Source organism: Halichoerus grypus, chromosome 1 (assembly GCF_964656455.1).
Source record: "Halichoerus grypus chromosome 1, mHalGry1.hap1.1, whole genome shotgun sequence".
Lineage (NCBI taxonomy): Eukaryota > Metazoa > Chordata > Mammalia > Carnivora > Phocidae > Halichoerus > Halichoerus grypus.
The window spans coordinates 159,204,382-159,226,289 of record NC_135712.1 but is presented as its reverse complement, the minus strand read 5'-3'; the positions used below and the strand labels follow the sequence as shown (position 1 = coordinate 159,226,289).

General features: G+C 61.3%; 1 protein-coding gene across 2 annotated transcripts in view; it reads right to left on the bottom strand.

The window, feature by feature from the left end:
• The window catches only part of PLXNA1 (plexin A1), a 50,215-nt gene extending 35,676 nt beyond the window's left edge, over positions 1-14,539 (bottom strand). For both annotated transcript variants that reach the window (XM_078074258.1, XM_078074261.1), the window contains exons 1-3: positions 14,427-14,539; positions 7,699-8,953; positions 5,624-5,806 (exon numbers count right to left, since the gene is read on the bottom strand). In XM_078074258.1, the coding sequence (XP_077930384.1) occupies positions 5,624-5,806; positions 7,699-8,934 (1,419 nt within the window). In that variant the 5' untranslated portion in view covers positions 8,935-8,953; positions 14,427-14,539. The remainder of the gene's footprint in view (positions 1-5,623; positions 5,807-7,698; positions 8,954-14,426) is intronic.
• Positions 14,540-21,908: the final 7,369 nt, after the last annotated feature.

Genomic DNA, 21,908 nt, shown 5'->3' with positions numbered 1-21,908 from the left:
GGTAGTGCACCCACGGGGCCCCTCAGGCACGGCAACTAAGATACACAGGAAGCAGGCAGCACGGACCCCTCCGCTCTCCACCAACAACTCTCTCGGGGTCGGAACCCCACCAGCGCCCAGTAGCCTGCCATAAACACGGCCGGATGCGGATCAACCACTCTGCCAGGTGCGACCACACTCGATCCTGGAGATGGCAACACAGGCAGCCCTCGAGATTCAGGACAGAAAGGTCAGAGGGGCCCAGCCGCCCCCCTCCCAGGGAGAAAGCCAGCAGAAACACAGCCCTGCGCGCACCGGAAGTGTGCACAGCACGCGCGTGGCAGCCCCGCCCACCACAGACCCGCGGGAAGCACGGCCGCACCTGCCCACAGCGGAAGGACGCCGCGCATGCATGTCTGCGACACACACCGTCATCATGACCAGCTGCCCACCGCGGCAGGGCCGAGCCTCACAAATAGCAATGAGAAAGAAAGACACAGACGACATGCTGCATGCCCCACGAAAGGCCCCCACCCGGCAAAACAGCCCTGGAGATGGACGTCACCCACTGAAGTGATCCTTAGGGGAGGGGGGCCTCCCAGGGGCCAGGGGGCCTGCTGCACACTATGTGACAGGCCCCGGGCTGCACGGCCACAGCTGTGTAGTGTCCTGTGGGCACGGCCCATTTCAGAATGGACGTCGGTCATACACCAGCTGCGTGCAGGATGCTGGGGACCCCACTGCCCCCACCCCTGCCGTGCTCAGGGCCCACGGCTCAGCATGACGAGAACGTCTGCAGGCGCACAACCACCCATGGTGCAGGCTGCCCCTCGGAGCCTCTGCGGGTCTCTAGAGAGCAGGTCACTGGGAGTCAAGGGCATCCCCCCTCCCCCCGACACATACACAAGATGCAAATCCACGGGACCATGGACAGTAAAATGGGAGGTGGTGACACTCCTTGGCTCAGGGGTCGGGGGGCAAGGGGCCTGGTCCTGCCCAGCATCTCTCTCAAGGCCCCTATCCTGCCCCAGCCCCACAGGGGCTCCCCAGCCCACCTCCTGCACAGACCTGGGCTCGCGGAGCAGGGACCCCTGCTGGATGCATGGAGCAGGCTTTCGCCCAGGACAACGAGGCCCTGGTGCAGGGACCCTGAGAAGAGGCCACCAGCCGCTCTCAACAGGTCTTGGAAACACTACCGGTCTCTGAATTTCGACATCCTATGAGGAATGGGAGTGCTGGGGGGAATGGGAAAATCGTCCAAAGGGAAGCTTCTAGAGCCGTGAGGGCCAGTGGAGAGTAAGAGCTCTCCCCGTCCCTGGCAGCCCAGGCCCAGAGCAGCACCCAGCACGTGCTCAGCCACCACCACACAGCTGGGATGCCACAGGGTCAGGTAAGAGCAGGTAGCTCCGAGGGCCCGGACGCAGCCAAGGCCTGAGGACACAGGGACCATGGCCCGGCCAGGCCCCAGCGCCAGGGCACAGATGTCGCGGCCACGGCCCTGTTTCTCCTCCATACAAGGATCACCACGCAGGAAGGAATGTCAACCTCCCTTGGGCCTCCCAACAGCCCCCAGGAGGCACAGTCCACCCAATGTGGAGGGATGAAAACCAAGCCCCCCACCCCAGGAAGGAGCTTCACCACGGCAGGCCTCCCTGCTAGCCACACTCCCAAACAGCCCAGCCCAGCCCCAGAGCCCAGCTAGGCAGCTAGCTGTCCCTTGGGTCCTACCCCAAGGCCCAGCATCCTGCAAGCCAGTGATGCCACAGCCCAGATCCCCATGGTCATAAACTGGTAGCCCACAGCAACCTTGGGTTGGCCCATAATGCTTTCTAAAAATGTATCATTAGCTGCCAATGCTTAACAGTAAGAGATCTCACACAAAATATGGATTTCCAGATTCTCTTGAAAAACCGGATGCTGAGGCAGACGGGGCCCGCTTTCCCCCTGGCACAGCCACCAGAGAGACAGGGCTGTGTTGCTCAGCCTAGCCCTGAGCCCTGTAGCAGGCACAGTACCAGGGCCAGGCTGGCCTGGGGTGTCCCTCACCAGGCCCAGAGGGCAGGGACTGTCCCCACCTCTGCTTTGCAGAAAGGGAGAGTCCAAGGAGGCCTCCAGGCTAGGGTGGGGCAGGGAGGGCACCCACTGGCAGGAGTCCAGGACAGGTCCTCTCCACACCCACTGTGAGTATCTGAGCTGACTCAAAAGAGCTCAAACCAGGGGCCACCCGTGGGAACTCCTGCTAAGGTCCAGGGGTCCCTGGTGGCCACTTGGGGGGGGGAGGGTGGTACATGCAGGACTGGGGCTCTGGGGGGGGGGTCAGGCCAGGAGGATGGGCTGCCTCTGTTGGCAGAGAGGGCGGCAGGTGGCGGGCAGGGCCTCTAGGGAAGGCCAGGGGAGTCGGGGAGCACCCCCAGCCAGCCCTGAACAGCTGAAGTTGGCAGGTTTAAATTAATTGGCTACAACTTTACACAACGTTCTCGTTCTCGGTGGGGACTGGCAGAGGGCCAGACGGGTCCCTAGAGCTCACCAGTTACTTCTTAAAGCTCAAGAAAAACCAGGCCTGGGGAAGATAGGGGCCTGTCAGCACAGCAGGCCTGCCCCTGGGTCAGCAGTGGGCAGGGGTCCCCAGGGCCCAGAACCCAGCACGTGACCAGGATAAAGGATGAGAGGCAGCAAGGGAACACAGCGCTGGACTGGGCTGGGCCAGAGCGGCTCCCACCCTCAGCCTGGGTCAGGATGACACATGGGGAGGGTGAGGACGAGGCAGGAGAGGACATTCTGCTGTAGGCTGGGCCCCATGCACAGCAGGGAGCAGGCGTCCTGCACAGTGGGTCAAGGCTAGAGGCCTAGTGTGGGGGCTGGGGGAGGTTATGGAGGTGGGGCAAGCAGAGTGGGACTGAAACCCCTGCCCCCAGCCCCTACGCTGCTTCAGGCCTCCAACTGCAGACATGCCCCAGGGTGTGACGTGGGGTTCAAGGGCACCACGGGTCCTTAGGAAATGGGCAGGCAGAGAGAACAGGAAAGCTGTGCTACCCATGGGAGCTGGATGGAGCCAGGCCTGGTCGGAGCTGATGTGCTGGGCAGTGGGAAGAAAGACCCCCGAAAGCTAGCAGCTCAGGGCAGGCGTGGGCAGTGAGGAGCTCCTGGACTCCGGGCTTCCTCGGAGAAAGGACACTGAAATAGGAGTCCTGTTTCTTTCCCTCCAGGGACCCACAGGACAAGGAGGGAGTCTGCAGTTATAAGCGAGGACCCTGGAGCCAGTAAGCCTGGGCACATGCTGCTGCCATTATGTGCCTCAGTTTCCCCGTCTGTCAAATGGACAACAGAGTTGTTGTGAGGACTCGGAGAAGCACGACGACAACAGAGAGCTAACTGCACTCCTGAATGGGACCAAGTGCACGTCAGGCTCTGGGCCCTCCTGGCACATCCTCTCATCCTTCTTCGTACTATGCTTGGGGAAACAGGCTCAGAGAGGCTAGACAGCCAGCTCCAGGACCACAGAGCTGGCGAGGGGGAGAGCTGAGACCACACCTGATCTCAGCCACTTGCACGGGATTAGGGTGCGAACAACTGGCCATAGAACATGAACAGCCACGTGACAGCTTCCTGAAACCGCGCCCCCGCCTTGAGCAGGTGGGTGCAGGTGACCGGTCCAGGGGACGAGGCCCACCTCTATGGAAAAGCCTCAAAACTATTATACATCTAATTCCCCAATGAGGGCACGCTCCCACCACCAGGCCATCAGCTCCTGGGCATGGCTCACCCCCACATGCCCCAGAAAGGCACAATCCACTCCCTTGCAGTGCCCAGCCCAGACGGGTCCAGGGGTGGAAGGAGCCAGTGCCTAGGACAGGGCTCTGGGAGGTAGGTGCAGGGGCCGGAGGGGGAGGGACAAGCAGAGGTTTCCTTACAGATGGGCCTAAGCCCAGCTCCCACTCCACACAACGGGCCTCCGTTTCCCCTCTGTGGGACTAGGGCAGAGCCGGAGGAGAGCAGGACCAGCTAGACTTACAGAGCTCCCACCCGGACCGTGGCCCTGGGGCAGGGGAGTGAGGCTGGAGCCAGGGAGGCAGCGGGGGAGGCAGGGCTGGACTGACCCGTTCTCCCAACCTCACAGGGTGGCCTGTGGGCCCAGACAGCGCCTTAGCAGCTGCCTGCCAGCCCACCAGCCTTCAAATGGGCCACTCCCAGCCCCAGGCCTGGGGTGCCCTGCGGAGTGTCTCCAAGCAGCCTTCACCCTGCAGCTCTGCCCCAGGGGAGGCTCTGGCCCCTGGCAGGCCCACCCCATCTGACATAAGCCCCTCCCCAGGGGGTTCCGTGGTTCTTCTCCCCGGCTCTCCCAGCCCCAAGTACCCTCCCCTGGGGTGGAGAGCCCACCCCTGGGAAGGGAAAGAGCCTACGCCCGGGCTGCCAACAGTACCCCTCACACTAGGGTAAGGAAAGGTGGGCCACACCAGAGGACCAGCTCAGGGCACGGGGGCTTGCCCACCCCCACTGGCCAGGAGAGTGCCTGAGTTGGACAGAACCCCACAGCACCCCAGGGTGCCCCATCCTGGGATGACCTTCAGTCAGCATGTGGACCACCCCAGCCTACAGCCCACACATCCGGGTTCGCTTCACAGATGGGAAAGCTGAGGTGGTCACAGAGCCAGGGAACAGTGGGACATGATTGCCAGGGCACCCACCACTGCAAAGACAGGGAGAGCCCCCTCCCGCACAACCCAGCACAGAAGCTGAGAGCAGGCAAGGCCCTTGCTGGCCCCGGGCCCAGCCCCCACCCACGGGTACACGCTGGGCGGAGAGCTGTGTCAGCACCCGGCCTGGGGACAGCTGTTATTTCATCTACCAGGCCCCGCCCCTGGCCTGGCTCTGGGGCTCCCAGGCACCCCCGCCCCATGGTCACCCCAGGAACTTCCTCCCCAGCAGGCCAGCCCTACCCTGGTCTGGTCCCACCCACCCACCAAGTTGGGACTGAGCCACAGGCAGCTGCCCTCAGGGCCCCCTCCGGGAAGTCCTCCCGTGGCTGCTCCCTGGCAGCCCTGTGTAGCTCAATGCTTGCTAGTGAGGGACGGAAGGCAGCCACCACGCAGGCCCTGCCCCCACAGCACCCCACCTCTCACCCTGAGGAGTCCTCACGTCTCTGGAGCCACAGTGCTCCCCTTGCACCCGCCAGTGGCAGGTGGGGGTGGGGGTGCTACCCTTGCCCTGCCCTTGGCCTTGCTGTCTCTGTGCAGGGCGGGGGCCTCTCGCCAGGGCAGAGTGCTGCCTCAGCAGACACTGGATCCCCCGGAGGGGATGGGGGCCGCACAGGCGTGCCCTGCCCCCACCCCCGCGCAGCCTTCCCAGGAGGTCACTGTGCGCCCTCAGAGATCAGCGGCAGCATCTCCAGGGCCCCTGGGGATGGTAGGGTGACCAGACCCCTTACGTCCCTGACCCAGCCCCGGAGCCGCGGACACCCTGCCAGGGCCTTTACACCTGCCAAACACCGAGGCAGCCCCAGAGAAGGGGCACAGACAGGGAGGCACAGGGGACTGGGGGCCTACTGAGGCCCCTCGTGGTGGCCAGGCCTGGCACTGGACCCGGGCCTCCCAGTCTCCGGGCAATGCTGTCCGCCCACCCCATCCGCCCAGCCCCGGGGCCTGACCTTGCGGATGCGGCCGCTGCGCGTGCCGGCGAACACCACGGTGCGGCCCCGGTAGTCGTAGGCAGCCACAGCCGTCAGGCCATCATCCTTGTCCACGAACAGGGGCGTGCCCTCAATCGTGACCGTGCCCCCCAGAGGCTGGTTGAAGTCCTGCCCACAGAAATCGTCGTCGATCTGCAGTGGCTGTGGGAAGGGAGAGGGTGAGCCTCTGGGCCCCTGCGCCCAGCCCCGGGAGCCTTCTGCCTGCGGACGGGAGGCCTTGCAGCCAGGTCGGCCAGTGGCCCCGGCTAACTGGGGGGTAGGCATGGAGGGGGCAGGGGTTCACAGAGGGTCCTCAGAGGGGCTGGGCTCCAGCATGGCCCCGACAGATGTGGGGGATCGAGGATTCCTGGACCCATTCGACAGAGAAGCCAATGCTTGCAAAGGCCCTGAGGCCCAGTGCACATGCCCAGAGCGGGGGGAGGCATCTCCCACACAGCCACTGGGCAAGGGCCCCCCACCCAACCTGTGGGTGGGAGGGGGAGAGCCAGAAAGGAAGCAGCCTAGGGGAGACCAAGGAAGGAGAGCAGCCACCTTGCAGACCAGGCCCACAGCATGGACGATGGCTGCACAGGGAGGGGGCCAACCACCGGAGGGCTGTGGATACAGGGAGGGCTCTTTCGAGACAGGAAACAGGGGTCACACCTAAAAGGCAAAGGCAGGGGCGGGCTATGAAGTGGTAACTGAAGGGACGAGACACAATCAATACGTGAGGTTCCAGAGAAGGGAGAAAGGGCCTGGAGGAGGGCAGGTTCCGGGGGAAAAGGGGCCAGCTAGCTCCCATGAAGCAGGCTCAGGGCCTGAGGTTTGCAGGGAAGAGATCACTAATGTAGACGGAGCAAAGGACGCCGAGATGCAGCAGGGCTGAGGGTCCCCGAGTGGCCCCAGTAACTGGGACCCAGCCAGGGGGAGGGAATGACCGCAGCCATGCACACGGAGCCTGCAGAGCATCCAGTGTGACCTTGGAGGGGCTGTCCTTCCAGGCCTCAGTTTCTCCAGCTGTACGGCAGAGATCATATGCCTTCCCTGAGAGGCCAAGGGAGGGTGGACAACGCATCAGCCTGGCACACCCGGGCCTCACAGTAGAGGACGGCCCCATCCTGATGGGTGCCCCACCCCACCCAGCGGTAGACATGACAGAGAAGGAGTGAAGGGACCCTTGCCCTGCCCCCCTGCCCTGAAGACAAACCAGTGTCACTCCCAGGATAGAGCTGGGACAACTGAGACCAGACGGGCCAAGCTTTCCCTGGGCCAACCAGGTAGTCCTGGGCAGCAAGAGCAGAGGGGTCGAAGCCTGGCTCCCACCTGGGCAGGTCACCTCAAGGTGCCCCTGAACAAGTCCTTTACCCTCTCTGAGCCTGTAGTCTTCCTCAGAAAAACAGATCCTACTGCTTGGGGGCATACATAAGATGCTCCCCAAAAAGCAGCTGACCCCAGGCTGGCTTCTTCCGGGCCTAGAGACAAGAGCTGTGGCTGTCGGCCACCCAGCACCCAGCACCCAGCACCCAGGCCCTCAGGCTGCCCCGGTGTCAGGGCTGGTGCCATCACCTGGTACCAGCTGAGGCCACAGGCCCAGAGAGCAAGTGCACGGCCCGGCACCCAGGGCAAGGATGAGCAGGGCTTCTCGACAATGGACTAAGTGGGGAGATAGGTCTGGGCCCCACGCTCCCCCTGTCTGGCCCAGCTCTGCCTCTTACTGGCTATGTGATGCTGGGCAAGTCACCTCACCTCACTGAGCCTCCGTGAGCTCTCCGTAAGAAGGAGACAAGACAGGGTGGTGAGCGCCTGGTACGGTGCCAGGCCCGCTGCCTACAGGGGCTCATGGACTGCTGGACACGGGCCCGTCACCGTCTTCAAAGCGGGACGGCTGCGGGCATGGGCACAGGCTCCCAGGCCGACACCCCAGGAGCAGCCCTGACCCTCCAGGAGGCGCCCAGTGGTAGCCCCAGGCACAGGGCGAGCGCCGCAGGGTGTTGAGCACGGGGGGGGGGGGGGGGCGGGGGGGCCGGGGCAGCGCCCACACGGCACCTACTCACCGAGTTGATGCAGCCCAGCTCCTTGTTGAGCAGCCAGGGCAGCGAGAGCTTGCCCTCACCACGGTAGCAGGACTGGATGCGCTCCTTGATCTTCTCCTTGATGGCCCTGAGCGTGAACAGGCACAGCACAGACTCCTTGGGGGGCTTCACGCGGTTCTTCTGGCCCTGCGCGAACACGGTGAACAGCACGTCCTCGTCCTCTGCCAGGCCCAGCTGGCGGGCCAGGGCACGGCCGGGCCGGCTCAGGTAGGCGTCCTGCACCAGGCGGTACTCCACACCCGCCTGCTCGCAGCCGATGGGGAACTCGACATAGGAGTAGAACTTGGGGTCGTCCACGCACAGCCGCACGATCTTGGAAGTGAAGAAGTGCTCGCCGGCGGCGTCGGGCGAGGTGAGCTGCGTGTCCAGCTGCAGGGTGAGGTAGTAGACGAACTGCTCGCTGCGGAAGCTGTACACGTAGTAGATGTCGAATGCCGGGAACTTGGACAGCGTGTCCGAGGGGATCTTGAGCTGTGACGACACGAACTCGTCCTGGTACACGAAGCCGAACATGTCGGCGTCCTCCTCGTTGGCCATGAGCCGGCGGCTGGACAGCGTGGGGAAGTACTCAGACTTGCCGTCGATGGGCGTGCCCACGAAGAGCTTGGCCTGGCCCTGGCCCGGCGGCCCGGCAATCAGCACGCCGGCCATGCTGCCCGCCTCGCGCACGCTGGACAGGTAGTGCTCCTTGCGGTGGTGCGGCTCGCCCAGCTTGAAGAGGTCGTCCAGCCGCAGGAACTGGCAGATGCCCTGGGAGGCGCTGCCACAGGCCAGCAGGCGGTTGGCGGCGTAGTCCAGGAGCAGCAGCTTGTTGACGTTGTCGGTGCTGCCCAGGCCGTGCGGGCACGACTGCACGCTGGGGGGCGGGTAGCACTTCTCGTTGTCCTCCACGGGCCCCGTCACGTGGGCCCGCAGCAGCGTCAGGTTCCCTGACAGCTTGTAGATGCGGTTCACCGCGCCCACGTACACCTCGCCGGTCTGCTCGTGCACCACCAGGTGGGTCAGGCCCCAGTCGCTGGCCGAGAAGGTGCGGAAGGCAGGCTGCGGCCCCCCGCCCGCCCGGGGTGCCCCCGCCGCGCCCCCCAGCAGCAGCAGCAGCAGCAGCCCCGGGAGCACCCGCGGGCTCGGGCGTGGCAGTGGCATGGCGGGCCGGGGCCTCAGGCCGAGGCGCTCGGGTCCTGCAGAGGCGTGCATCATGGGGCCGGGAGCCTCAGCCCTGCGGAGGAGAACGGGCGGGAGAGGGGGCGTGCGTGTGGGTACAGCCCCTGGTTGTGGGAGGGCACACACACGCACCCAAGTGCACATGGCCATCTCACGAGCTCCGCGCACTACCCAGCCGGTGTTGGGACATCCCATGCTCTACCTCCAGGGGCACGCCTTAACTGCCAGGAGAAGCCCGAGGTGGACAGAGGACCCCCTACCCAAACTGAGGACCTGCAAGCAGGGAGAGGAACACCAGGGGTCACCAAGACCAAGCCTGTGAGCACCATGGGCAGCACGGGACGGCCAACAATGCCTGGGCCTGCCATTCCTAGGCAGAGGAGAGAAACGGACCCAGGAACAGGGAGGCAGGTGATGAAGGTCCAGGGTCCAGACTGGGAGCCCAGCTAACACCCCAGCCTGGAGGCTGTAACCTCCTGACTCAGAGCCTCCCCATGCCTAGGGAACAAACCCCCTCCCCCAGCTCCAAGCTCCTAGGGTAAGTGACCACCTCTCTGCCCAAGGCTCTGGGGACACGTGCTCCCTTGCAGGGCCCTACTCACAGGCAAACCCCCTCCTCCCACCCTGCCAGCAGATGAAGATTCTCGGACCCATCACCACACAGGCAGCAATTCTCAGAGGGGCCGGGAGGCAGTCTGGCTCATCTTGGCTCTGGGGCCACTTGCTGGCTGACCCTGGCCCAGCCCCTTTCTGGACCTTGAGCCCTGTATTCCAAAGAATGATCCAGAAGCCAAGCCTTGTACACCTCCCACCCACTATCCCCATCCCCAGCCAACCAGGCCCCCCATGCTGTCGCTGCAGCACTGCCCCCTCCCAGGCTCCTCCTGCCTGCCTCTCAGCTCCCCTTCCACACCCTCACCCCAACTCGGAGGAAACAGAAAGCCCTCCGGGGGGGGGGCTCCCTGAAACCTGCGCCCCCAGCAGTGGTTCTCTCTCCCCAGTCTGAAAAGCCCAGAGGCTGTCTTCTACCTGCCCGCGGCCCCTCCCCTCCTGTCAGATCGGCCCCCAGCATCTTTCACCACCACACCAGGCTCCCGGCATCCCCACCTGCACCTCCCAGGTCACACTCTCCACTAAGGGCAGCGTCCCCCACTAAGTCTCCCCCGAACTGCCTACCCCTCTCCCACCTGGACAACCACAGCACCTGGCCTCACCCACCATGCCCAAGAACAGTCCAGGCCCCACAGAGTAGCCTGGGCCACTTTTCTGAACCGCACACAAGGTCACCGGCCCCCAAATCCTGCCATGGATCCCCCCTTCCTCTGGAAAAGTCTCGTCTCCTCCCAGCCCAGCAGCGGGCAGTCAGATGCTCGGTTATATCGAGGCTCTGTAGCCAGGTGGCCCTGATGGGAGTCACTCCTCTTTCCCAGCCTTGGTTTCTGCGTCTATAAAACAAGAATGACAAGAGCTCCTCTCTCGTGCCCAAAAGCCCACAAGGGGCCATCAGCAGGAGTACCCTCTTGGTGTCAGGAGTGGCCCTGCCCTGGTGCTGCCAGATGCTGAGGCCTCGCCCCACCCTGGGCTGGAGACCGACCACAGCCATGCTGGATCGGGACGCAGGCCGGCGCCAGCCAGGGCTGTGCACGCTCTCTGCTCCCAGTGTCCCTCACATAGACTGGCAGCCCCATTTTACAGGTGGGGGAGGTGGAGGCCCACAAGACAGGTGCCTTCTGCCAAGTCCAGGCTGGGAGCTGGCCACAGGGCAACAGGCTGCCAGACAGGGCCCACGGGTCTCTGGGCTCCCACGTCTGCCCCTGTAGCACAGCGCTCCTCTGCCCTCGGCCAGGCCTTTGGCCGTGCTGTTCCCTCTACTGGGATGCTCTTCCCTTCCCTGCCCACAGCCCTGCTCAGGTCTCGGCTGCCTGCCCTGACCTGCCAGCTGAAGCTGGCAGTCTCTTCCTCTCAGCTTCTTACCCCGTTTTAATTTGGGGCACAGGACTTGCAAATGGTTTTGTTACTTATTGTTCCCAAACCTGTGCTCTCCCCACAAGAATGGCAGTTCCACAGAAGCAGGGCCTGGCTCTCTGCATTCTCCCAAAGCCGACTCCAGGGCCCAATACTTGTGAATAAAGGAGTAAATGAATAGATCCTGGGCAGAGCAAGGCCTGCTCCGTCACCTTGTCTCACTCTCCACCCACCCTCTGCCAAGTGAAGGCCCACACCCACCGCTCAGGTGGGGACACTGAGGCTCAGGGAAGCAAGGAGCTTTAGCTAGGATCCCACAGCAAGAGGACCCGGTTGTGCTGCCCTGCAGGACCCTCCCGGCTGGCTGTCATCTGCCTCTCCTTGAGGATCTCCGCCCAGACACCACCCCAAGAGCCACAAGCCACCTATGCTGGCAGCCAGGAGAGGAGTCCCCAGCCCCTCCCCCCCCATCCCTGTCCCCAGCTCAGGAGCCAGAGAACAGGTTCCTCACAGTGTCAGCAGGGCCTGGGCTGAAAGCTGAGTGCATGTGAACTCCAAAGAAAACATGAATCACTCACCGTTTATCAGTTCAAAGCAGGCCTGCAATTACCAGGGGCTGGGCTCTCCCCTCCTCCGGGATAATTATACACGTCTTAATGCAATTATGGGCCGTACTTTTTATATTAAACAGGAGAGACCCGGCTGGAGAAGCCACTGTCCAAACTCCAGCCTGGCCCTGGGCCCACTCCCTCTCTCCCCCAACAGTGGCTGCTGGCAAGGGACTGCCACGGCGAGCGGGATGGCCAGCCAGGGAAGGGGGGATCCCAAGTCCAGGGCTGGGTCCCTCGTGCCCACCATCTCACAAAGGCCAGTGAAGACGTTTCAGTCACTTCCCCTATCTTAGAGTTATGGAGCCCAGGGCTTAGACAGACCCAAGGTCACCGAGCAGGACAGGATGAAATCCCACACTCCTACAGAAACATGGATGGCCAGCTGACCGGCTGGGGCTCATGGCCCACAGAGGTCCGGCCTGCCCCGGAAAAAATGCATTTGTGCCAAAGCCAGGCCTGGGTGCTGGGGAGGACCACGCTGGGTTGGGGGACAGGAGCACTGACAGATGCTGGGAGGACATCTGGGAGGAGAGCAGAACTGGCCACTGTGGTCTGGGGAGGCTCCTCTAGGGGGCCTTTCCACCTGTTCTAAGAGAACCAGGCACACTGGGAGCTGGTGGGGAGGAGCAGAGAAGCAAGGGCCCAAGCTAGGGACTGGAACCTGCTGGACCATGCAGAGGGGCAGTGAGAATGACTGCAGCTTCCTGGCATGGGCAGTGGGCTGTACCAGGGGGCCCAATCTGAACCAGACTGGGAAGGGAGAAGCTAAACTGGTGTTGGGTGTGCCAACTAGGGGTTGGCCAGGGACAGAGAGGCCAGGACAGAGGCAGATGGGGCCACAGCACAGCCGGCTCCACTCCTGGACGGGATGGGCTTGACCGCCCAGCAGAGCGTAGAGAGAGCAACATTGCCTTTCCTTCTCCAGGGCCCGGCAGCCACCACCACTCCTTATCCTCAGAAACAAAGACCCTCAGAGCCCTCTTCACAGAGGAAGAGCCCCAATCTCCACGCCTTTGCACTCTGGATCATTCTGGGACTTGGGCAGGTTGGGGCTTGGGGGGACAGGGGGGACAGGATGGGACAGCCATCCTGCCCAGAGGTACCCCATTAGCAACCAGGGCAGAGAGCTGCACTGTCACCCACCTCCCCCCCCAACACAGGCCCTAGGAAGAAATGGTCCCAAGCCATCCTGCTCTCCCACCAGACAAGTCCTATGAGACCAGGATCTGGAAGCACTGGAGTCTTACTCAGAAAAAGTGCCCACCACTCGGGCCTTCCCTGAGGTGCCCTTCCCTCCTGGCCAGCGGCTCTAGACACGGGGACCTTCCTGAGGGATCAGAACATAGAGGCAACAATCTGGGGGTGCAGAAGCCCAGCAAAGGGCTGCCTGCTTTGTCCACAGCACCTCATTTGTCCCCCACCCCAAACACACACCTCAGCCGCACAGACACTGCCAGACCTCCGCCTATACGGTCCCCTCTGCCTGAAACGCCCTTTCTGGGCCTCCCCGGCCACCCTCCCAGGCTGATTTGCATCCTGGCTCTGAAAGGGAATTACTGGTGTTCTCATCTGCCTCTGGCGTGAGACTGGATGCTCCTCAAGGGCTGGGCAGAATCTTGGCTGCTTGGTGCCGCACCTGGTCTCTCCTGCACACCCCAAACCAGCAAGGAGTGGGGAAGACCTGGGGCTTGCTCCCCAAGGGCCCGAGGAGCAAAGACTGAGCCCCACCCCCCCACCACAGCCCCAGAGAACCGGTCCCGGCATGGAAAGAGGTGGAGCAGCAGTGAGCTGCTGAAGCCCTGGCTTAGGGAGCAGAGGCCCGGTCCACATCCCCCCCAATACACACACCCCTTTCTTTCAAGGGGCGTGGCCCCAGCACCCCAAAGATGAGCCAGGGCCAGTTCTCAGCTCTAAGCGGCCACTGGAGCCCCTTTCACCCCCCTTTCCCGGGCTGCACCTGGGATCTCACAGCGGCCAGGGGCCTCCCCGGAGCCCCGCTCCCCCTTCCCCAAGGCAGCCCCGAATCAGCCCCGCCGCCCCCAGCTACGCCGCACACCAGGCCCGGGACTGTCCGGGAAGCAATCCGAAGCCTCCGAGAGAAGCGGGCTGACCCTGGAGAGGCCCTGAGAGGGGGAGGCTCAAGAGGCCCGATCGAGCGGGGCGGCCTCCCGGGCGGCACCCGCACCGCCCCCTCCCAAGCCCGGGTGAGCGGCCCTGCGGGCCAGGGGCGGACACAGCGCCCATCTCCCGGCACCCTGGGCCAGAGGGGGCGGGGGCGGGCGTCGGTCCCGAGGAAGCGGCTCCAACTTCCACCCCAGCGCCCTGAGGGCCAGCGGAGGATGCAGCCCCGCACGACCTCCTCCGGCTCCCGCGGCCCTGCCCAGGCAGCCGCGCAGCCCGGTCCGGGCCTGCCCAGCCCAGCCCAGCCCGGCCCTGCCGGCAGCCGGAGGTCGGAGTCCGCGGTCCAGCCCCGGGGTTCGGCCTGGGCATCCCCAGGGCCCTCCCTCTGGGGCCGCCGCAAACTTTCTCTCCTGCCTTTGAGGAGGGAGCAGCGGCGGCCCCCGCCCCCCGCCGCGCCACCCGGAGCTCTGCCCCGCGGAGCTCGGCGGGCCGGGCCGGGCCGTGCGGGCGGGGAGAGGCCGGCGACGCGGGGCCTGGGGCCGCGGTCCGATCCCGGCCGGGCGGGGACACGAAGAGCTCAGCGCCGGCGCCACGGCCGCGCCCGGACACACGCGGGCGCCGGGCCGGAGCCGCAGGGACACGCGGACCCGCGGACACGCGCGCCGCAGTCCCCCGCGCACACCCCCTGCCCGCTCGGCCGCACGCCCCGCGCCCCGGCCGGAGGCCGCCCCGCTCCGGCCCGAAGGCACCTCCCACCCCGGCGCGCCCCCCGTCCGGGACCCCCGCCCGGCCAGGCTCCGCGCCGCGGGGGAAAGTTGCGCCCCTACTCACGAGCTGCCCCGGGGCGCGCCCCGCCGCCGGCCATCGCCGCGCCCCGTCGCCCGCGCCGCCGCCGCCGCCCGCCCCGCCGCGGGGCCGCCGAAGCCGCGCAGGCCGCCCAGGCCGAGGCCGCCGCCGCGCCCGGGCTCCGCTGCGTGGCCGCGCCGCCGCTGCCCAGCATGAATGGGGCGCCGAGCGCCGCGCGGCTGCGGACCGGCCTCGCTCTCGCCGCCTGGGGAGCGCCGCGCTGGGCGCATGCGCTGCCCAAGGCCGGGGGGGCGGGGTCTGCGGGGGCGGGGCGGGCGCAGGGGGCGGGGCTGCTGGCAGCCTCCAGAGGGCGCTCTGCCCCGCTCCGCGCGCCGGCCGGGGCCCACCGCGCGCCTTCAAACGGCGATACACTCGTCTGCCTTAATGGCTCTACGCTGGGCCCGCGGCGTAGCGTCCCCGGGGAGCCCCAAGCTCCGGGGCTGTCCTGAGCCCGTGTCCCCAGGGATGGGCCCGCCTTCCTTGTGTCCGACCTAGGAGTAGAGCCTCCATTCACACAAGGGTAAACTGAGACCCGAGTAGGGAACGCGCCTTGCCCCGGGTCATGCAGGGATGTGGGTCGGGACCCTCGGCCTTCTGCCACCGCATCTATTAGGTGGGATGGGCACCCTCGCGGTGAGCAAAACGGCGCTCCCTGCGGGCGGGGCCGCACGACAGCCCGCCTGCGGCGCGTTCGCTGCCGCGGGAACATGTCGCCCCGGGTCCTGAGGTGGGGACGTGGCGGGACGCCAGTCTGGCTGTCCCCCGAACGCGGCCGGGCGGGCAGGCAGTGCGGGGGCCAGAGTCGGCGGGGCGGCGGGCGATCGCCCGTGACAGTGCTCGCACAGCGTTCGGCGGTGGCGCGCTCCGAGAGCCCCCAGAGGTGGGGGCCCGGGAAAGGCCGCCCCGCAGAAGGCCCCCGGCCGAGGGCAGGCGCGGCGGCAGGAGCGCAGAGCGCAGAACCGAGAGGACTGGGAAAGCCTGGCGGTGGCCGGGGGAGCGGCGGGGGATTTAGCTCGAAAGCGGGAGAGCCACCGAGGGGCCTTAGCTGTGTGTGAACCCTGCGTCATCCCTGCAGAAGAGGACACCTCCTCGGTGCACACGGCTGAGAAAGAGAACGCAGCAAGGAGCTCAAACCCGGCCAAGGGGCCCTCCCATCTCGTCCCTCCCCTCCCTCCCCTCACACAGCCCCCTATCCTAGTTTCTGAGTTCATCTTTTCTTCCTTTTCCTTTGGGTTCCACCCGTTAGGCGCGTGCCCCAGATGGCATGCTGCTTTTGCTGTGCTTGTCTTGGGGCATTTTAGAAAAGCGATCCTCCCGCTGTGAGGGCCAGGCCAGCCCGTGCTGCTGATAGGCAGTTTGTTCACTCTGCTTTGTAGTGCCTCCCCCTCCTGCTGATGGACACGGGGCCCCATTTGTGGATCTCTGTGCATCAAGCTGTGATGGACATCTTGTGCAGGCTCTTGGCGGCACACTAAGACCCAGGGCTGAGTTGATGGGTCACCCAGTAGGTGTATGTTTAGTTTGGTAGACACCAGAAAAACAATTTTCCCAAGTGATGGCCCCAGTTTGCACTCCCAGCCGTAGTGTGAGTGGGTCCTAGCAGCTCCCCCATCCTCATCCACACTTGCTACTGTCACCGTTGAGATTTGCCTATCTGGTGGTACGCACTGGTTTTCCACTGTGGCTTTAATTGGCGTGTCCCTAAATGGGCGAGAGCATCTTCTTCAAAGGTCCTATTCACTGTTTTATTTAGCAAGCACTAGTGTAGTGCTGACTCAACACCAGGTTCTGCTACATTTTTACAGATGGGTAAACTGAGGCAGGAGAGGTGAACTGACTTGCCCAGGTTCCCCAGCTTGTAGGTGGCAAACAAGACCCGAGAGCCTTCCTTCCTCATGGACTTCTGAGCCACACAGACCTCGGTGCAGATCCTGGCATGGCTAGTTAACACACAGCAAGTCCTGTCTGCTCTCAGAGCCTCACTTTCTTCCTGCATGACATGGATATAGAAGACCTCCCACCCCGCCCCGCAGAGCTGCAGTGAGGCTTGAGTGTGCACACCCTACAGGGCCTGAGAAAACGTCTATCCCTGCTTTGTGTTGTTCTCTGCCTGCTGGCTTCAGGGCTATCCCCACCTGTCTGCCTGCTCTTTTGCCAACCTGTCCTCCCCAGGGCCACTGGGGCAGGCACTGTTCAAGGCCCTTCTCACTCTGCTCCATAGTCCCCAAGATCCATGGCCTCTCCCTTGGGGAGCAGCCCCCTATCTCCAACTGTTTCCAGGGAAGCTCAAGAGGGCCACTGGGCTATGGGTGGCAGCCAAGCTCATGGTTAACCTGGCAACCCCCCCACACACACACACACCACATCCCACAGTCACTCAACAAGCAACCCCAGTGTTCTCTTGGACACTCCATCCCCTCCCCCATGTCCCCTGCTTCCCTCAGCCCTGTGGATTCTCTCCAAAATGTTATTCCAGATCACACCACTTCCTTTCATCCCACTCCACCCCGTCCCTGCTCATGTCACCTTTCTGTCTATCCCCAAACAGTGGCAGCAAGATCTGTTCAAGATGGAAATCGGATTATGTAATGCTCATGAATCATGCTGGACCATCAATTCCAGGTGGACCCTAGGCCCCAAAGTCATGAAGAAAACTGAAACACTTTCAGAAGACAATAGACAGGGCAAGGGAAGGATTTCTTCAACAAGATATCGAAAAGAAAGAAAGAAAGGAAAATATGGATCAATGTGACTACCTTAAAATTGGTCATTTTTATTCATTAAAAGTTACAAAAGAGGAAATGGCAAGGCGAGCCAGGACTTAGGAAAAGATATTTGCAACACATACATATACTTGACGAAAGCTGTGGACCCAGGATACAGAAGGAACCCCCAAGAGTCAATAAAGCAAAAGGCAACAGTCCAGCAGGAACACGGGGAGAGGACCCCAACGGGCAGTTTGTTGGAGAGACAATGGCGAGTAACTGTTGCTGGGATGAGCCCAGGGCAGTGGGTTCCACACTCTGGGGCTCCCATCGGACACAGCGGCACCCTTGCCTACACCTTGCTCTGAGCTAAGGCCCGGACCCCATGCAGAAGGAGAGGAGGGGAGGGGGAGCTGGGATTTGCCCCCAGGTCTGTGGCCGCTGCTCTTCATCCCACATCACGTGGGGGAAATGAACCAGCCAGGCTGCTCGGGCTCTGCCTCTCTGGGTTTCCTCTGTGGGTTTTGCTTCTGCGTGCTGATGCAGTTCAATAGGGCGTGGGAGTTGTTGGACAGCGGGGAACAATTTGTAGGAACGCGATTCTGATCTGGGGTGTTTGGTGAGGGGGCTCTTTCAGTACCTTCCAACATTCCCACCCCTGGAGTACTTCCAGGGGCGGCTTCTGCATGTTGGCCACTCAGAGCTTTGTGCAAAAGTAGACTCAAGGGTGCCTTTCCGCCCCGAGGCAGGCCCCCCTGCTGATGGGTGAGGAGGAGTCTCCGGGGGAGCACAGTGGGTCCCGGTCACCCCAGTCCCCTGGGGTATGACCACTGATCCCTGGCCCTGAGTCCCCCTGACTCCTGCCTGTACCTCAACCCAGCTCAGAAACCAAATATTTCTCTCTCTCTCTCTCTCTCTCTCTATATATATATATATATATATATATTTTTTTTTTTTACAATTTTTTTTAATGTAGGCTCCACATCCAACATGGGACTTGAACTCATGACCCTGAGATCAAGAGTCACATGTTCTACCAACTGAGCCAGCCAGGCACCCCAAATATTTCTAACCCATTCATTTCTTACCACCCCCACGCCTGCCACCACCTGCCCTGAGCATATGGGGACCCTCCTTGGTCACCAGTTTCCACCTGGCCCCTCCCCACTTGGCTCTTTGTGCTGTGGCTCAGAGGGATCTGGGGGAGGAGAGAGGGTAGGAACCCTTCCCTGCTCAGAACCTCCAGGGGATTCCATCCACACACAGAACACCTCCACCGCCACCCCATGTGGTCTGTGCACACATGCATACACGCTGGGGGCAGGCACAGAGCAGGTGCTCCCTGGGGGTTCCTTGACATTTGGAGGGTACCCACCCTGTTCTGGCCCTGAGTGTGCAGCACTGTGGGTCGTCTTGCTGTAGGTGGGTGCCATCGGGCTTGGCCCACTGGCAGCTGCTGTGGGCTCAGGGGGTGAGCAGAAGCTGCTGTTGTATTTATTCTGTGAAGCCTACTTTGGCCACTGGAAAGAGGGGATTGGGGGCCCAGTGTGGATGTGGGGAGCTGTCAAGAGACCAGAGACAAGAGGGCGCCTGGGTGGCTCAGTCGTTAAGTGTCTGCCTTCAGCTCAGGTCATGATCCCAGGGTCCTGGGATCGAGCCCCACATCGGGCTCCCTGCTCGGCGGGAAGCCTGCTTCTCCCTCTCCCACTCCCACTCCCCCTGCTTGTGTTCCCTCTCTCACTGTGTCTCTGTCAAATAAATAAATAAAATCTTTAAAAAAAAAAAAAAAAAGAGACCAGAGACAAGATGATGCCAAGGGAGGGGTGAGCACAAAGCCATCCCCACACTCTAGGCCTTTGGTCCCCCCAGACAAGAGAGGGGCTCAGCCCAGGAATAGGCACTCTGAAGAAAAGGCTGCTGGGACCCAACCGTAGCCTCCTCGGGCTCACCAGCCCACACTCCTCCTGCCCTGCCTTCACCAGTCAGGCTTTGTGTATTAGGTGACAGACACACAACTGGGCTTAAGCTCCAAGGGACATGTATTGGCTCAGGTGAGCATCAGTTGAGCATGTGTGGGTCTTAGGCACAACATGGCCATTGCACCCTGGAGCTCTCTCCCCATGTGTGGGTTCTGCTGGCTACCAGCTTGGTTCACACCCACACAGGCCTTCTGAGTGGTGGCCTCAGCAGCTCCAGGCACTTCCTTCCCAACGGTTCCAAGAAAATTTCCAGAATTGAGCCTCAGTGAAATGAGCTCATCATGTGGCCCCTTTGAACCAGTCCCTGTGGCCTTGAGGTAGAATGTGGCAGTTGGCAGGCTGGTATTAGGGACCCCTCCGGAGCTGGGGGTGGCATTAGGAAATCCACATGCAGTTATCAAAATAAGCAAGCCTGGATGCGGGACAGGCAAGGCCTTCAGGACCCTAACTGCTTCTCTCTGTGTGCCTAGCACTGTTGCCATGCTGATAATTTTGCTCCAAAGAGGTCTTCATGCCTCAGGCCATTCCCCATGCTGTGCCCTTGATCAAGAGTGTCCCTACATGCACCTTTCATCTTTTCATCTTCCATGGCCCAAGCTCCCCCTGCCACCAAGAAACACCCCCCCACACACACACACTGGAGTCCTCCTCAGGCTTCCTGTCCCTCTGTGACAGCTGTGACCTGTTTGAGCTCAGATCTGTCACCAGCCCTCCCCCCACCCCCGACTTTGGGGATGTAACCAGGTCACTGTCAACACTACATTGCACTGAAGGCACAGTGGTAGAGCCCCCTGCCCACCACTTTACAGACGTGCCCGAAGAGCGCTGGAGGAGTTCGGCATCGCCTCATTCTGGCTTTAGATGACTTTGAGGGCAGAGTAGGTGATGGGTGTAAACAGTGAGCAGGCTGAGTCTGGGAGCTGGTGAGGGTTGGAACAGGTAGTGACCTAGAGGGCACCTGCTCTGTGGAAAGCATACACACACTATTGGGCGAGTATTGAGTGAACAAGACCCACCAGCAAGAAGAGCCCAGCCAGCAGGCCTTCAGTTTGTGATCCATATCCTACAGCACACACCACCCCAGGAGGCCCAGAGTGGGCTTGTCCCCCTGAGGGCTCATGGCCAAGTAGCCCAAGCATAGGATTCTCTCCAGGGCTGTGGCCTCTGGAAAAGCCATCCCTACCATCATCACTATAGGGCCAAGGGGGCCTTGCACCCCACAAACCCAAGAATCAGGCCCCTGGGGATCAGGGAAGCAGCCCAGATTTTCTTGTTGCATTAAAGAACCCTGGGCTGAACGGGGGACACTGGACCTGGCCTCCCTGACACACACCCAACAGTAACAGGGCAGTGCCCTCTTTGCCCACCTGTGTGGGGCCAGAGGAGGCCAGTTGTGAAACCAAAGATTGAGATATGACCCAGGGTCTCAGCATACAGTACCCCAAAGTTACAGGACCCAATCAAAAGTTACCCATCATAGCAAGTCCCAGGGAATTCTCAGCTTGCTTGAGACACACAGTCAACAGATGCCAGCACCAAAGGGTCAATGGAGGCTGGACTTATTTGACAAGGACTGTAATTAAAGTTATAAAGAACCAAATAGATATTTTATAGTTTCTTAAAAAAAAAATACAATAATTGGATTAAAAGAGATAATAGATGGCTCCACAGAAGAACAGGAGGGAAAGAGGAAAGAATCAGTGAACTTGAAGATAAAACAACAGAAATTACCCAGTCCAAAAAACAGATAGAGAATAGATTGGGGTGGGGCTCAGAGCCTCAGGAACCTGTGCAAAATAACAAAAGATCTCACATTTGTGCCATCAAAGTCCAGAAGGAGAGGAGACAACGAGGTGGGGTGGGGAGACTGAAAAAAATAGTTAAAGAAATAAAGGCTGAAAATCTCCCAAATTTGGCAGAAGACATAAACCTACAGATTCAAGAAACTGAACAAACCCCAAATGGTGTAAACCCAAAGAAGCTTCTTCCAAGGCCCATCATCAGCAACCTTCCAAAAACTGAAGACAACAATCCTTGAAAGCAGCAACAGAGAAATAATGCCTTACTGTCGAGGCCGAACAGTTTGCATATGGAGGATTCCTCATCAGAAACCCTGGAGGCTGGAAGGACATGGAAGGACATTTTTAAGGGCTGAAAGAGAACTGTCATCCATGAACTCTATAGCTTGTGAAAATACCATTCAGGAATGAGAAGAAGTCAAGACACTCTCACATAAAGGAAAAGCATGAGAATGTGTCACCAGCAGGCCTTCCCTGAAAGAACGGCTGAAGGAAGCTCTCTAAACAGAAAGAAAATGATAAAAGGAGGATTCTTGGAGCATCAGGAAGGAAGAACAATGGACTTCTTCTCTGTAACTTTCTGAATTACATTGGATAGTTGAAGCAAAAATTATTCCAGCGCCTCATGTCTCAGAGTAGTTAGAGGGAGCATCTCAGTAATTACATTATAAATGGCAGAGGGGAACGGGCTGTAAAGACAGGAAAGATCTCTACACATCACTCAAACTGGTAAAAACCAGTAGGCTGTGGGAAGGACACATATAGAATGTAATCCCTAGAGCGACCACTACAAATCTATGCAAGCAGATACACTCAAAAACACTATAGATAAACCAAAATGGAATTCTAAAATGTGTTCAAGTAACCCACAGGAAGGCAGAAAAAAGAAAATTGAAAGAAAAAACACAGGTTACAAACAAAACAACAAATAAAACGGCAGACTTAAGCCGTAACAGAAAATGCAAATAATATGATTCCATTTAT